Source organism: Hylobates moloch, unplaced genomic scaffold, assembly GCF_009828535.3.
Source record: "Hylobates moloch isolate HMO894 unplaced genomic scaffold, HMol_V3 SCAFFOLD_22, whole genome shotgun sequence".
NCBI classification, from domain to species: Eukaryota; Metazoa; Chordata; class Mammalia; order Primates; family Hylobatidae; genus Hylobates; species Hylobates moloch.
Genome location: NW_026652297.1, coordinates 3,398,842 through 3,416,062, shown reverse-complemented (window position 1 = coordinate 3,416,062; position 17,221 = coordinate 3,398,842). Strand labels below are relative to the sequence as shown.

Sequence of the window (17,221 nt, the reverse complement as noted above, 5' to 3'; positions counted from 1 at the left end):
GGGTCATACAGCCTCTTCTGATTGTTACAGAAACCCAGGTCATTTCCAGTTTTAGATGATATCATGGCAGCAGAGGGGTGCCTCTCCTCTGTAGGATGCCCTTGTATCCTCATCGCTGGCCTGGATAATAATCCGATAGCTTCCCACCCACAGGAAATGTCACTATGTAGTATTCGTTGGCTCGTTTATTCTACATACATCTGAGTTCCTTCTATTTTTCAAATATAGATCTTGATAGTGTAAACACAATAATGATTAAGACAAAAGCCCTCATGAAGCTTACATTCCATGAAATGAAACAGACAAAACTATTAGGTATTTATAATGTCCAGTGGGGATTTAAAAAATACAAATCAGAGTAAAGGGGGCAAGTGGTGGCAGCTGATGCTTTAGAGAGGGGATATAAGAAGATCTCTCTGAGGATATGTCATTTGAGTGAGGGAGCCAAAACCTTGAGACAGAAGTGCACATCTGGCACACCTGAGGGAAAGGAAGCTAGTGTCACTAAAGCAGAATGGACAGGTGGAGTGGGCAGGAATGATGTCCAAGGGGTAGGCCTGGACATGGAAGGACTGTGTGCTTTATCCTAAGAATGATGCAGAGGGAACACAGGGTTTTGAGGAAGGCTGTGATGTGATCTATATGTGTTTTATGTATTTGTTTGTTTATTTATTTATTTTACAAGAGACACATTTTATGTATAAAGTTACAGATGGATCGAAAGTACAAGGACCAAAAAAGATATCATGCAAACACTAACTACAACAACAATAAAGCTGTTATGATTATATTAATATCAGACAAAGTAGTTGCTTTTTTTTCAACTTTTATTTTAGATACAGGGGATACATGTGCAGGTTTGTTACATGGGTATATTGCATTCAGGTAGTGAGCTTAGTACCCAATAGGTAGTTTTCCAGCCCACACCCCCCTCTGTCTTATCGGGGGAACAAGCCCCCAATATTTCAACGTAGGTTCTTTTTTATTTTCCTTAAGTGTCGGCCTGTCTGAGAAATAAAGAGAAAGAGTACAAAAGAAAGAAATTTTACAACTGGGTCTCCGGGGGTGACATCACATGTCAGCAGGTTCCGTGATACCTGAGCCACAAAATCAGCAAGTTTTTATTAGTGATTTTCAAAGGGGAGGGAGTGTATGAATAGGGTGTGGGTCACAGAGATCACATGCTTCAAAGGCAACAAAATATCACAAGGCAAATGGGGGCAGAGCAAGATCACAAGGCCAGGGCAAAATTAGAATTACTAATGAGGTTTCATGTCCTGCTGGGCACACATTGTCATTGATAAACATCTAACAGGAAACAGGGTTCGAGAGCAGACAACTGGTCTGACTAGAAGTCGCCAGGCTGGAATTTCCTAATCCTAGCAAGCCTGGGGGCGCTGCAGGAGACCAGGGCATATTTCATCCCTTATCTACAACTGCATAAGACAGACACTCCCAGAGCGGCCATTTTAGAGACCTCCCCCTGGGAATGCATTCGTTTTCCCAGGGTTATTCCTTGCTGAGAAAAGAATTCAGCGATATTTCTCCTATTCGCTTTCTGAAAGAAGAGAAATATGACTCTGTTCTGCCTGGCCCCGCAGGCAGTCAGACTTTATGGTTATCTCCCTCGTTCCCTGAAAATTGCTGTTATCCTGTTCTTTTAGGATGCCCAGATTTCATATTGTTTAAACACACATGTTTTACAAACAGTTTGCACAGATAACGCAATCATCACAAGGTCCTGAGGTGACATACATCCTCATCTTATGAAGATGATGGGATTAAGAGATTAAAGTAAAGACAGGCATAGGAAATTATAAGAGTATTGATTGGGGAAGTGATAAATGTCCATGAAATCTTCACAATTTATGTTCAGAGATTGCAGTAAAGACAAGCGTAAGAAATTATAAAAGTATTAATTTGGGGAACTAACAAGTGTCCACAAAATCTTCACAGTTTATGTTCTACTGTGGTTTCAGCCGGCCCCTCCGTTTGGGGTCCCTGACTTCCCACAACACTGTCTCTTCCCATTCTAGTTGTCCCCAATGTCTGTCATTCCCATGTTTATGTTCATGAATGCCCACTGTTTCATTCCCACAGGTGAGAACATGCAGTATTTGCTTTTCTTTTCCTGCATTAATTTCCTTAGGATTATGGCCTCCATCTCCAACCGTGTTGCTGCAAAAGACCTGACTTTATTCATTTTTATGGCTACATGCTATTCCATGGTGTCTATGTACCACATTTTCTTTATCCAGTCTACCATTGATGAGCACCTAGGTTGATTCCATGTCTTTACTATTCTGAATAGTGCAGCAATGAACATATGCATGCATGTTTCTTTTTGGTAGAATGATTTATTTTCCTTTGGGTAGATACCCAGTAATGGAACTGCTGGATCAAATGTATTTCTGTTTTAAGTTCTTTGAGAAATCTCCAAACTGCTTTCCACAGTGGCTGAACTAATTTCCTTTCCCACCAACAGTGTAGAAGTGTTCTCTTTTCTCTGCAGCCTCACCAACATCTGTTATTTTTTTTACTTTTTGGTAATAGCCATTCCAACTGGTGGAAGACGGTATCTCATTGTGGTTTTGATCTGCATTTCTCTGATGAGCATTTTTTCATATGTTTACTTGTGTGTGTTCTTTCGAGAAGTATCTGTTCATGTCCTTTGCCCATTTTTCATGGGGTAGCTTTTTGCTTGTTGATTTAAGTTCCTTATAGAGTCCTGATATTAGATCTTCGTCAGATGCATAGTTTCCAAATATTTTCTCCCATTCTGTAGGTAGTCTGTTTACTGATGGTTTCTTTGGCTGTGCAGAATCTCTTTAGTTTAATTAGGTCCCACTGTTCCATTTTTTTTGTTTTTGTTGCAATTGCTTTTGGGGACTTAGCCAAAAATTTCTTTGCCAAGGTTGATGTCAACAAGGGCATTTCCTAGGTTTTCTTCTAGAATTTGTTTTCAATTTTTATGTTTATTTATTCTTTTTTAATTTTTTAAAATTTTGTGGGTGCATATTAGATATATATACTTATGGCATACACGAGATGTTTTGATACAGGTATGCAATGTGAAATAAGCACATCATGGATAATGGAGTATCCATCCCCCACAAGCATTTATCTTTTAAGTTACAAATAATGCAATTACACTCTTTAAATTATTTTTAAATGTACAATTAAGTTATTTTTATTATAGTCACCCTGTTGTGCTATAATAGTAGGCCTTATTTATTCTTTTTATTTTTTTGTGCCCATTAACCATCCTCATCTCCCCCAGCAGCCCCCACTACACTTCTCAGCCCCTCCTTCATGAGTTCTATTGTTTTGATTTTTAGATCCCACAAATAAGTGAGAACATGCAATGTTTGTTTTTCTGTGCCTGTCTTATTTCACTTGACATAATAATCTCCAGTTCCATTCATGTTGTTGCAAGTGACTGGATCTCATTATTTTTATGACTGAAAAGTACTCCATTATGTATATGTACCACATTTTCTTTATCCATCCAGCTGTTGATGGACATTTAGGTTGCTTCCAAATCTTAGTAAACAGTGCTGGAACCAACATAGGAGTGCAGATATCTCTTCTATATACTGATTTCCTTTCTTTGGGGTATATTTTCTAGGATTTTTATAGGTTGAAGTCTTGCATTTAAAACTTTAATCCATCTTCAGTTAGTTTTTGTATATGGTGAAAGGTAAGGGTCTGGTTTCATTCTTCTGCATATGGCTAGCCCGTTATCCCAGCACCATTTATTGAATAGAGAGTCCTTTCACTATTGCTTGTTTTTGTTGGTCTTGTCAAAGATTAGATATTTTTAAGTGTAAGGCTTTATTTCAGAAGTTTATATTCTGTTCCATTTGTCTATGTGTCTGTTTTTGTGTCGATACCATGCTGTTTTGGTTACTACAGCTTTATAGGATAGTTTGAAGTCAGGTAGTGTGATGTCTCTGGCTTTGTTCTTTTTGCCTGGGGTTACTTTTGCTATTCAGGCTATTTTTTGGTTCCATATGAATTCAGAGTAGTTTTTTTCTAATTCTGTGACGGATGACATTGGTAATTTGATAGAAATAGTGTTGAATCTGTAAGTTGCTTTGGGGAATATGACCATTTTAATAATATTGATCTTACAATTCATGAACATGGGATGTTTTTCCACTTATTTGTGCCATCTCTGGTTTCTTTGAGCAGTGGTTTGTAGTTCTCCTTGTAGAAATCTTTCACCTCTCCTTGGTTAGCTGTATTCCTAGGTATTTCATTTTCTTTGTGGCTATTGTAAATGGGGTTGTGTTCTTGATTTAACTCTCAGCTTGAATACTATTGGCGTATAGAAATGCTACTAGTTTTGTATATTGATTTTGTGTCCTGAAACCTTACTAAAACTGTTTATCAGTTCTATTAACCTTTTGGCAGAGTCTTTAGGGTTTTCTGCATTTTAAAATGAGCATTCTGGCTGCTGCAGGAAGATAAGAATGAGCCAGTTAGGAGGCTTTGACAACAGTCCATGAGATATATAGTATGGCGTGGCCTAGAGATGATGAGAAGCGATCAGATTTAGGATACACTGTAAAGGTACAGCCGATACATCTATCTGATGTAAAATAGAAAAATAGAGGAAGTAGTCATTATTCTAAGGTTTTGGAGCAACTGGGTGAATGATAGCACAATTTAATGTGATGGGAGATAATAGATTTTGGGTGTGGGTGGAATTAAGAATTTACTTTTGGAGAAGCCAGTGGAGCTGGTTGAACTTTCAAACGTGCGGTTGTGGGTTCGGAGTTTATTGATTGAATTCCGCTGGCTCGGGAGCCTCTGCAGAGAAAGCATGAGAGATGGAGATGGGCAAACAGATTCATTTAGAGCTGTGGAAGAGGACGCCCTCTGATGTGAAAGAACTTGTCCTGGACAACAGTCGGTCGAGTGAAGGCAAATTGGAAGGCCTCACAGATTAATTTAAAGAACTGGAATTCTTAAGTAAAATCAATGTAGCCCTCACCTCAATCGCAAACTTGCCGAAGTTAAACAAACTTAAGAAGCTTGAACTAAGCAGTAACAGAGCCTCAGGGGGGCTAGAAGTATTGGCAGAAAAGTATCCGAACCTCATACATCTAAATTTAAGTGGCAACAAAATTAAAGACCTCAGCACAATAGAGCCCCTGAAAAAGTTAGAAAACCTCGAGAGCTTAGACCTTTTCTTTTTATTATTATTATTATTATTATTATTATACTTTAAGTTTTAGGGTACATGTGCACAATGTGCAGGTTTGTTACATATGTATCCATGTGCCATGTTGGTGTGCTGCACCCATTAACTCGTCATTTAGCATTAGGTATATCTCCTAATGCTGTCCCTCTCCCCTCCCCCCACACCAAAACAGTCCCTGGAGTGTGATGTTCCCCTTCCTGTGTCCATGTGTTCTCATTGTTCAATTCCCACCTATGAGTGAGAACATGCGGTGTTTGGTTTTTTGTCCTTGCGATAGTTTACTGAGAATGATGGTTTCCAGTTTCATCCATGTCCCCACAAAGGACATGAACTCATCATTTTTTATGGCTGCATAGTATTCCATGGTGTATATGTGCCACATTTTCTTAATCCAGTCTATTGTTGTTGGACATTTGGGTTGGTTCCAAGTCTTTGCTATTGTGAATAGTGCTGCAATAAACATATATGTGCATGTGTCTTTATAGCAGCATGATTTATAGTCCTTTGGGTATATACCCAGTAATGGGATGGCCGGGTCAAATGGTATTTCTAGTTCTAGATCCCTGAGGAATCGCCACACTGACTTCCACAATGGTTGAACTAGTTTACAGTCCCACCAACAGTGTAAAAGTGTTCCTATTTGTCCACATCCTCTCCAGCACCTGTTGTTTCCTGACTTTTTAATGATTGCCATTCTAACTGGTGTGAGATGGTATCTCATTGTGGTTTTGGTTTGCATTTCTCTGATGGCCAGTGATGATGAGCATTTTTTCATGTGTTTTTTGGCTGCATAAATGCCTTCTTTTGAGAAGTGCCTGTTCATATCCTTCACCCACTTTTTGATGGGGTTGTTTGTTTTTTTCTTGTAAATTTGTTTGAGTTCATTGTAGATTCTGGATATTAGTCCTTTGTCAGATGAGTAGGTTGTGAAAATTTTCTCCCATTTTGTAGGTTGCTTGTTCACTCTGATGGTAGTTTCTTTTGCTGTGCAGAAGCTCTTTAGTTTAATTAGATCCCATTTGTCAATTTTGGCTTTTGTTGCCATTGCTTTTGGTGTTTTAGACATGAAGTCCTTGCCCATGCCTATGTCCTGAATGGTAATGCCTAGGTTTTCTTCTAGGGTTTTTATGGTTTTAGGTCTAACATGTAAGTCTTTAATCCATCTTGAATTAATTTTTGTATAAGGTGTAAGGAAGGGATCCAGTATCTAGAATAAATAAAATACCTATAGTGACAAATTAAACAGAGGAAGTGAAAGATCTCTACAAGGGAAACAACAAAGCACTGATGAAAGAAATTGTAGATGACACAAACAAATGGAAAAACATCCCATGATCACAAATCAGAAGAATTAATATCATCAAAATGACCATACTGCCCAAAGCAATCTACAGATTCAATGCAATCCCTATCAAAATGCCAGCATCATTCTTCACAGAATTAGAAAAAGCAATTCTGAAATTCATATGGAACCAAATAGAGCCCAAACAGCCAAAGAATCTGGAGGATAAAGAACAAAGCAGTCCACATCACATTACCTGACTTCAAAATATATTACAACACTACAGTAACCAAACAGCATGGTATTGGTATAAAAATAGACACATAGACCAATGGAACAGAATAGAGAATCCAGAAATAAACCCACAAATTTATATCCAAATGATTTTTGACAAAGCCAGCTAGAACTTACATTAGGGAAAGGACAACATTTTCAATAAAAAGTGCTGAAAAAATTAGATAACCACATGCAGAAGAATGAAACTGGACCTATGTCTCTCACCATATACAAAAATCAACTCAAAATAGATTAAAGACTTAAATTAAAAGACTGAAACTAGGCCAGGCACAGTGGCTCATTCCTGTAATCCCAGCACTTTGGGAGGCCGAGGCAGGCAGATCACTTGAGCTGAGTAGTTCGAGACCAGCCTGGGCAACACAGCAAAATGTTGTCTCTACAAAAAGTATAAAAATTAGCCAAGCATGGTGGTGTATGTCTGTAATCTCAGCTATTCAGGGGGCTGAGGCAGGAAGATTGCTTGAGCTTGGGTGGTCAAGGCTGTAGTGAGCCACAATGGTGCCACTGCACTCACTCTGGGTGACAGAGCAAGACTCTGTCTCAAAATAAAAAACAGACTGAAACTATAAAAATACTAGAAGAAACCCTAGGAAAAACTCTTCTGAACGTTGGTCTAGGCAAAGAATTCATGACTAAGACCTCAAAAGCACAAGCAACAAAAACAAAAATAAATAAATGAAATTTAATTAAACTAAAAACCTTCTGCAAAGCAAAAGAAATAACCAACACATGAACAGACAACCTGCAGAATGCGAGAAAGTATTTGCAAACTATGCATTCAACAGGGCATTAATATTCAGAATGTACAAGGAATGCAAACAACAACAACAAAAACAAATAATCCTATTTAAAAGTGGGCAAATGACCAGGCGCAGTGGCTCATGCCTGCAATCCCAACACATCTGGATGTCGAGGCAGGAGGATCGCTTGAGCCAGGAGTTCAAGACCAGCCTGGGCAATGTAGCAAGACCCTATCTCTATTAAAATTAAAAAGTTAGCTGGGCATGGTGGTGTAAGCCTGTGGTTCCAGCTACTGGGGAGGCTGAGGTGGGAGGATCACTTCAGCCCAGGAGGTTGAGGGTGCAGTGAGCTATGATTGCACTACTGCACTCCAGTCTGGGTGACAGAGCAAGACTCTATCTCAAAAAAAAAAAAAAAAGTGAAAGAAGGATGTAAATAGATATTTTGCAAAAGAAGACATATGAATGGCCAAGTATAGGAAAAAATGCTCAACGTCACTAATCATCAGAGAAATGCAAATTAAAACTGCAATAAGATATCATCTTACACCAGTCAGAGTGGCTAGAATTCAAAGGACAAAAAATAACTGATGTTGGTGAGGATGCAGAGAAAAGGGAATGCTTATACATTGTTGGTGGGAATGTAAATTAGTACAACCTCTATGAAAAGCAGTATGGAGATGATGGATATGTTAATTAGCTCCATTACAGTGATTATTTCACAATGTATACATATATCAAAACATCAGTTTGCATATCTTAAATATATACAATTTTTATTCATCAATTATACCTCATAAAAGCTGGGGGGAAGGATGTATTGGTGTATTTAATGAAATATTGAAAAGACATTTATTCTTCCTATTTAAGAATGAGGATATACAAGGAGGCTGCATGCCTTCAAATGACCCCTCAGCGCCGTCACTGTGCCTAGGTATCTGTGTTTACATCTCAGACCCATAGGAATGACCCCACAAAAACACTGAATCTCATTTGAAGAGAATTACAAGTGTTTGGGGTGGGGATAAGTGTCAGAAGGGAGAGGAGATAAGGCAGGCAATCACTGACTCCCTTCTGATCCAGTGATACCATACTATATGTGATACAAGTGGTTTGGGAATAGAATTCAGTAGACATTTCAGAAGGGTCAGGCTTCTCTACTTAACTCTGACTTATTACATTAGCCCTAGAACTCAAGTGGTGGAACAATCAGTAGTTTAAATTAAGTATCTTTTCCCTTTACACAGAAAGTATCCATCAAACTCCAAAGAAAAGGAAAATGGTGGAAAGGCTAAATTAGCATGACTAGCAATAGTGGGAGTTCTCTTGCTGCCACCATTCTTAAGCCTTGGCCTCACCTCTGTTCCCACTCAGATTAGTCCCTAAAGAGTACATGAAAAGAGAAATGAGAAGTGGACTTGGGCAGAAAAATGAGCATAGCTAAATGAGCTAAATGGTAAGCATCATGTTTTCATTCCCCAAAACATGTCCTCTCTCTTTCTTATCATCATAAGGTTAGTTGGGACCCAGAAAATTGGCAAGTCCCTTGAGAACTTCCTTGCAAAATATGGTGCAACCACTATGAACAAGAAATGGAAGAATGAATTGTACAGGTATAAGAGGTAAGAGATCCTTTCCTGAGTTCCCCTTAGCCTTTGAATGACAGGGGAAGGCAGTGACTCTACTAGTAGGGCAAGAATGTCAGCTTACGTGCCGGGCGCAGTGGCTCATACCTGTAATCCCAGCACTTTGGGAGGCCGAGGGCAGATCACGAGGTCAGGAGTTCAAGATCAGCCTGGCGTGTATGGTGAAACCCCATCTCTACTAAGAATACAAAAATTAGCCGGGCATGGTAATGCACACCTGTAGTCCCAGCTACTCGGGAGGCTGAGGCAGAAGAATCGCTTGAACCCGGGAGGCAGAGGTTGCAGTGAGCCAAGATTGCGCCACTGCACTCCAGCCTAGGTGACAGAGGGAGATTCCATCTCAAAAAAAAAAAAAAAAAAAGAATGTCAGCTTACGAGAGAGTTAGCAGCCCACTGTAGTATGCTATAAGAGACATATTGCAGCTGTAAGATTAATGATAACCGTAAGGCCCACTCAAACATCTCACAGGACCTACACTATATATCATGATGCAACTTATCCTAGTAATACTCTGGCCAGAGTTGGAAATCCCCAGGCCACCTTGCATGATACTGCTAACTGACATATAGTGTGGGCCCTGTGTGATATTTGAGTGGGCCTTATGGTTATTGTTAATCTTGTAGCCACAGTGTGTCTCTAATAGTATACTACACCCACAAAGGGTCTTATGACCAGAACAAAAGGAAATTGACTTAGCAAATATGCCTTGGACAGCCTTGCCAGCAACTGGATGAGGATCATCTACGCCATGCTAGATTACCAGGAGAGAGAGGGCCACAGCTGAGGACCAGAGGGGATGAGTCACATGTGGAGCAGGAAATCAGCATAGAACCAAGGCAGGCCACCAGTGAGTAGATGCCTGTGGTCACCAACACCACAGTTACTCTGGGGTCAGCATAACATCAGCCCCCAGTAAGAGACAAGAAGGGGGAAATCTTAATGTATAGTTATGAAACCTTAAATGACTGAGAAATCACAGAATTTTTCACTGAGTTCATACTTAACATGACTGAATTAAATTTTTGCTTCAGACATAAACAGAAGCTTGAAAGATAAATTAATACAGGTTGAGGATTTCTAATCCAAAATTCTCCAAAATTCAAAACTTTTTGAGCACCAACATGAAGCTCAAAGGAAATGCTCATTGGAGCATCTGAATTTTGGAATTTAAGATTAGGGATGCTCAACTGACAAGTGTGATGAAAATATTCCAAAATCTGAAAAACTGTGAAATCCAAAACATTTCCACTCCCAAGCATTTTGGATGAGAGATACTCAACATGTAGCAGGTGTTTAAAAGAAAATTATATTTTGCATACCTGAGTCTGTGGGCTAAAAAATTACAATACACCACTGATCAAGAAAATGCAACTTAGACCAGGCACAGTGGCTCACACCTGTAATCCCAGCACTTTGGGAGGCTGAGGAGGGTGGATCACCTTAGGTCAGGAGTTCGAGACCAGGCTGGACAAAATGGTGAAACACTGTCTTTACTAAAAATACAAAAAACGGCCGGGCGCGGTGGCTCACGCTTGTAATCCCAGCACTTTGGGAGGCCGAGGCGGGCGGATCACGAGGTCAGGAGATCGAGACCACGGTGAAACCCCGTCTCTACTAAAAATACAAAAAATTAGCCGGGCGTGGTGGCGGGCGCCTGTAGTCCCAGCTACTCTGAGAGGCTGAGGCAGGAGAATGGCGTGAGCCCGGGAGGCGGAGCTTGCAGTGAGCCGAGATTGCGCCACTGCACTCCAGCCTGGGCGACAGAGCAAGACTCCGTCTCAAAAAAAAAAAAAAAAATACCAAAAACTAGCCAGGCGTGGTGGCAGGCACCTGTAATCCCAGCTACTTGGAGGTTGAGCCACGAGAATCACTTGAACTTGGGAAGTGGAGGTTGCAGTAAGCTGAGATCATGCCATTGCACTCCAGCCTGGGCGACAAGAGCAAAACTCCATCTCAAAAACAAAAAAAAGAAAAAAGAAAATGCAAGTTTGTGTTGACATTACCTTTACTCCCTGAGACATCTTTGTCTTTGGACAAGAGACAAAAATGATGAACTACCTAGTGTCTTTACAGATTTTCAGACAGAATTCGAATTTTATCATTTTGTTGCTTGACTTCCACAATAATCAAGCTATAGATTATGAATTTTAAAAGTGTCACAATGCAGTCCTGCAAAGATAACGGCCTGGTCACACACAGAAACCATCGAGGTGCTAAGGCAGCTGACTAAGCCTGTCTTGTATAATAGAATTCACCAGATATTGTGGGGAGAAGATGGAGAAGGCCTTGCTCTTACACTTAGCTGAGCTCATTACCCATTGCTGATTCCTGATCTGAGGGTGAAGCAGGTCCTGGCATGGCCTTATAAAGAGAGGACAACTGGAACCCATGCCAGGTCTCTCTGGACACCTTGTGTGAGACATCCTTTGGCTGTAACATTTCTCCTTAATTGAAGTTACTGCTGTGTTGTATCCTTTTCCCGAAGTAACCATAGGTTGGTAAGCATCATTATTTGCGGTCCTGTGAGGGACCAGAAGTGTTTTTGGACTTTGCAATTAAAGAAAAATTAAGTGTTTTGGATTTAGCCATTACACTCTGCCTAACTGCTGCCATTAGTTCAGCCAGCCAGCATCATATGTGGGATTAGAAATTTGTCTCCCCAACTCATTTTTAGCTAAAACTATAACTAAGGCATTATTTAGATAGAAAAGGGGTGGTTCTGATAAAGAGGATGAAAATGAATCATTGACGCCATGTGGTTGGTTGCCTCCTTGCCCTTAGTTTGAAATAGCACATGCTTTGAAATCACTTGCTGATAATAAACCTTCCCAGTGAGATCTGAAAATTATAAAACTGAAACCCCAGGAGCAAGTAAAATGGATTGGCAGGAAATTTCAATCCGGTGGCAGGTCCACTAAAATTCAGTTCCACAGTTGCTGCATTAGCAAAGATAAAAGGAAGCCCAAAGATCTCCTTTGGTTGAGCTTCATCCTCTCTGGCCAGGAGACGGCGCTCCAACCAAAGGAACCTGGGCAACCATAACCTGACACCGGGCCGTGCCTATGAGACTAATTACTACTAAAAAGATATTTAGGTAAGTTGAAATGTATTTCTAATATGTAGGCAATTTTAATTTTGATGTAGTTGTTTAATTTTTCTGTAATTAATGGGCCATTGAAAATTACATTCTTGTTAATTGTTGGAATTTTCTTACTGGCCTTACATGGCAAGTTTTGGTTATTCCTCAGCCATTTTAGATATATATATATATATATGTATATATATATATACACACATATATATGTGTATATATATATATATACATATATATATATATAATCTGCCACCTTTTTATGGCAAAAATTACTTTTTGGTTGTAAAGATGTTTATTCTGTGTTCTTTGCTAATAAATAGTTGTTATTGGCTGGGCGCGGTGGCTCACACCTGTAATACCAGCACTTTGGGAGGCCAAGGGGAGCAGATCACGAGGTCATGAGATCGAGACCAACCTGGCCAACATGGTGAAACCCCATCTCTACTAAAATACAAAAAAAAAAAAAAAATTAGCTGGGCGTGGTGGCTCGTGCCTGTAGTCCCAGCTACTCAGGAGGCTGAGGCAGGAGACTCACCTGAACCTGGAGGCGGAGGTTGCATGAGCCGAGATTATGCCACTGCACTCCAGCCTGGTGACAGAGCGAGACTCTGTCTCAAAAAAAAAAAAAAAGACATTTCAAATGGGGCAAGCTGACTGATAATGGAGGGAGGGCAAAAGGAAACATGAAAGTAAGGGGTTGTTAGGTGAAACAATTGAGACATTTTGTAGTGTTAAAAGCAGCTTCCCTTTGAGCCCTTGTTGAAATGGCTCCTGAGGGTTTTAGATCAAGGTGCAGTGTTCCTGTCCTTGAACACTGCTGAGTAGGGAAGAATGTTTGCCAGCTCCTACGCTGGATCTTCACTTGTCTGCTACCTTTGCAGGGACAGTTCATGGGGCAGCTGCTAGTTCACTAGACTGGATCAAGGGAAGGACGTGTCATACATACCCAGATATGTCTGAGCTCCTGGTTCTGATGTGTTTCACGTACACATTGATGGTTTCTAATCAAGAGAGTGAGCACATGCTAGTATGACCTTGTAGGGAGAAGAATATTGGAGCTCCCTCCAGGGCTCGCTCCAGGACTCCTTGCTGGGAGGCAGCTTTTGGCTGTGATGCATATCCTTACTTTAATGCTGTTGCTACATTTGTATCATTTTTCCTGCAAATCATAGATTTGTAAGCAATGTCATTTTGGGTCCCTGGAGTCTTCTTTATCAACGGAGTCCTGTCTAACTGTCATCATTAGTACAAAAAAACCTCTCACCCTCAGGAAGTCTGCAGTTTAGTGGGAGCTGAATAGCAAGTGTGGCAAGGGAGGGTTTCTCATGAGCCAAGAAGCTCTCCCAGAAGCTTGGCAGGGAGGGTTTCTCATGAGCCAAGGGGAGAAATGGTAGGTTGGTCATTCAGATGCAATTAAGTCTAAATGAGCTAGGGTTATTTTGCCCTAAGCCCATAACCAAAGAGCTTGCTGGGGCTTTTGAGAAAGGCGGACATTAGAAGATATCTGGGTTTGAGGAAATTTTTTCTGGAGGGAGAATAAATCATAAGTACTCAAGGACTTCAATGAAGTCTCATAAAACTTGGAAGTGAAAATAATAGATTTTTCTATTAAATAACATAATTAGTATTTAATGGAATAGGCTAATGATATGCAAAATCAACTGAAGATGCAGCATGACTGACCATTAATATATCTAATATTATCTATATCTAACATGAACATGTCCCACTATACTCTCTAATCCCAAGTCCAAGGCTTTCCTGAGCTAAGCTGCAGCTACAGCAATCGGGAGGTGGGAGTGGTAAAGCCCCAGGTCCCATGGGAGTCCTGTCTGCAGCAGCAGCAGCAACTGCTGCAGCGTGTGTGACCCTTTCTCTCCAGGGGCTGAACATGGATGTTCCAGGAACATTAGCACTCGGGTGATGGACATACAGCTGAAAGGCTGGTATTGCCGCATGTAAATGCACCTCTCTATCTGACTCCCAAGCGTCTGAAGAAGAACTAAAACAGAGGAAGTTTTCCCTATCTTGAGGATGGGAAAGCATAAGACTGGAGTGCAGAGGTGGGTGCCTGGAAGTGGGACTGGCAACTTGTCTGCTGCTACACTACAGGCGGAGATTCCCTTCTCTCATGAGACCGTTACCACTTAAAGAACTGAAATAGCCAGTCTTTTGCCACAATGAGCAAACGAAACAATAGTACAAACAGGCAATGAGAGAGAACCATCAAGAGGAATAATCAGAACAACCCCATTAAAAAATGTTGAAGGAGATACACATGGACCAAAACAACTACCATGGAAAAAAATATATATATATATGTGTGTGTGTGTGTGTGTGTGTGTGTGTGTGTGTATATGTGTATATATGTATATATATATATAATTTTTTTTGAGATGAAGTTTCGCTCTTTTTGCCCAGGCTGGAGTGCAATGGCATGATCTTGGCTCACTGCAACCTCCATCTCCTGGGTTCAAGTGATTCTCCTGCCTCAGCCTCCTGAGTAGCTGGGATTACAGGCACCTGCCACCATGCCCAGCTAATTTTTTGTATTTTTAGTAGAGATGAGGTTTACCTATGTTGGCCAGGCTGGTCTCAAACTCCTGACCTCAGGCGATCCACCTGCCTAGGCCTCCCAAAGTGCTGGGATTACTGCGCCCGGCCCGAAAAAAAAATTACATGAAGAGGAATTACAGATTCAAATACAGCACAATAAAAGGCATCCTGGAACAAGGAGCTCTGATTTTATTATCTTAAAACTCAGACTTCCAGTTTCCACTCAAAAACGCAGAGGGCTAGGCCAGGCATGGTGGCTCATGCCTGTAATCCCAGCAAATTGGGAAGCAGAGGCAGGCGGATCACCTGAGGTCAGGAGTTTAAGACCAGCCTGGCCAACATGGTAAAACCCCATCCCTACTAAAAATACAAAAATTAGCCAGGCGTGGTGGCGTGCACCTGCGATCCAAGCTACTCAGGAGGCTGAGGCAGGAGAATCCCTTGAGCCCGGGAGATGGAAGTTGCAGTGGCTGAAAATGTGCCCCCTCCCCCCCCCCCCAATAGGCAAAGAAAAAAACTTTTTCAAAAAAAAAAAAAAAAAAAAGTAGAGGGCTGGAAAGATGTCACTCCCACTCTTATTAAAAAAAAAAAAAAAGCTGAAAAAATTGAAAATCAGCAACTTTTCTTGGACCATAAGAGAACTGAGGTCACAGGGCAGATGACCATACAGAAATCAATCTGGAGAGGCAGGTTCCTGCAAGGAGACACAGAACCTGAGCATTTGCTTACCTAGGACAGAAGCTGCTGGGTGTTATGTAAAGAAGTAGGAAGATTAAACTGGAAATTTTGACAAATTGCTGGTGACTGAGTGTATGGTAGTATGAGACTTTGAAGTTCCTGAGGGTCACAATCATAGAGGGGTTCCCAACTTTTTCCAGCCTTTTCCTCCAGGAGCCCCATGAGGCTCTCAAGAAAGTCTCTCCCCATAGTTCTAGCTGGGGTAGGAGAACAGAAGCCACTGTTAAATCCTCCCAGACCCGGTTCTCTTATCTCCCGTATAGAACAAAAGGCTAAACCAGAGGCAGGAAATTCGTCAAGGCCCCTACTCTGAGGGTACTGGTGCAATCCCACTGTAGCCAAGAAAACAGATTCAAAACCTTACCCTGAGGAAACTGGTGAATATGTAAAGGCAAAGGTACTAGGATAAGCCCAAACAATTCTGAGAAAAGAGAACAAAATTGGAAGATTCACATTATCCAATTCTAAGAATTACTACACAGTTATGGTAATCAAGACTGTCGTACCACACATACACAATGGAGTCTATTCAGCCATTAAAAAGATTGAGATCCAGTAATTTGTAACAGCATGGATGGAACTGGAGATCATTATGTAACGTGAAATAAGCCAGGCACAGAAAAACAAACATTGCATGTTGTCATTTATTTGTAGGATCTAAAAATCAAAACAATTGAACTCATGAACCTAGAGAGTAGAAGGATGGCTACCAGAGGCTGGGAAGGGTAATATAGGAAATGTAGGAAAGCTTATTTCTTTTTCTTTTTAATTTTATTTTCTTCTTTCTCTAATTTCTGCCTCAAAAGTATTGCCACTTGGTTACAAGTTATGTTCTCAAGGACATGAAACAAGATGGAGGCCTGTACCCAGTTTGTTACTGATCGTTTTGCTGGGCTGGCTTGAACAGCAGGCTTGTGGGATCCTGGGCCTGCTTCCTAACCTAAGATACTCTTTCTTTGACAGAACCAACGAGAAAGACATGCAAAGCACACCAGATAGTCTACAGCTTACGACCAACCTCACAAATTCTTTGTCATTAATTATAAATTTACAAAGAATATAAACAATGATTCTTTTTTTATTTCTTGCCATTGTAGACTGGATTTATTTTTTTTTTCATTTTTTTATTATACTGTAAGTTTTAGGGTACATGTGCACAATGTGCAGGTTTGTTACGTATGTATACATATGCCATGTTGGTGTGCTGCACCCATTAACTCGTCATTTACATTAGGTATATCTCCTAATGCTATCCCTCCCTCTTCCCCCCACCCCACAACAGGTCCCAGTGTGTGATGTTCCCCACCCTGTGTCCATGTGTTCTCATTGTTCAATTCCCACCTATGAGTGAGAACATGAGGTGTTTGGTTTTCTGTCCTTGCAATAGTTTGCCCAGAATTATGATTTCCAGCTTCATCCATGTCCCTACAAATGACATGAACTCATCATTTTTTATGGCTGCATAGTATTCCATAGTGTATATGTGCCACATTTTCTTAATCCAGTCTATCATCGATGGACGTTTGGGTTGGTTCCAAGTCTTTGCTATTGTGAATAGTGCTGCAGAAAGCATACATGTGCATGTGTCTTTATAGCAGAATGATTTATAATCCTTTGGGTATATACCTAGTAATGGGATGGCTGGGTCAAATGGTGTT

At 40.7% G+C, this 17,221-nt stretch overlaps 1 protein-coding gene across 1 annotated transcript; it reads left to right on the top strand.

The window, feature by feature from the left end:
- Window positions 1-4,835: 4,835 nt before the first annotated feature.
- ANP32D (acidic nuclear phosphoprotein 32 family member D) lies at window positions 4,836-10,416 on the top strand (the record flags this gene model as incomplete). Its single annotated transcript, XM_032143884.1, is given in 2 exon segments — window positions 4,836-5,198; window positions 10,399-10,416. Coding segments are annotated over 2 exon segments (381 nt in total), but the record flags the coding sequence as incomplete, so codon positions are not given.
- Window positions 10,417-17,221: the final 6,805 nt, after the last annotated feature.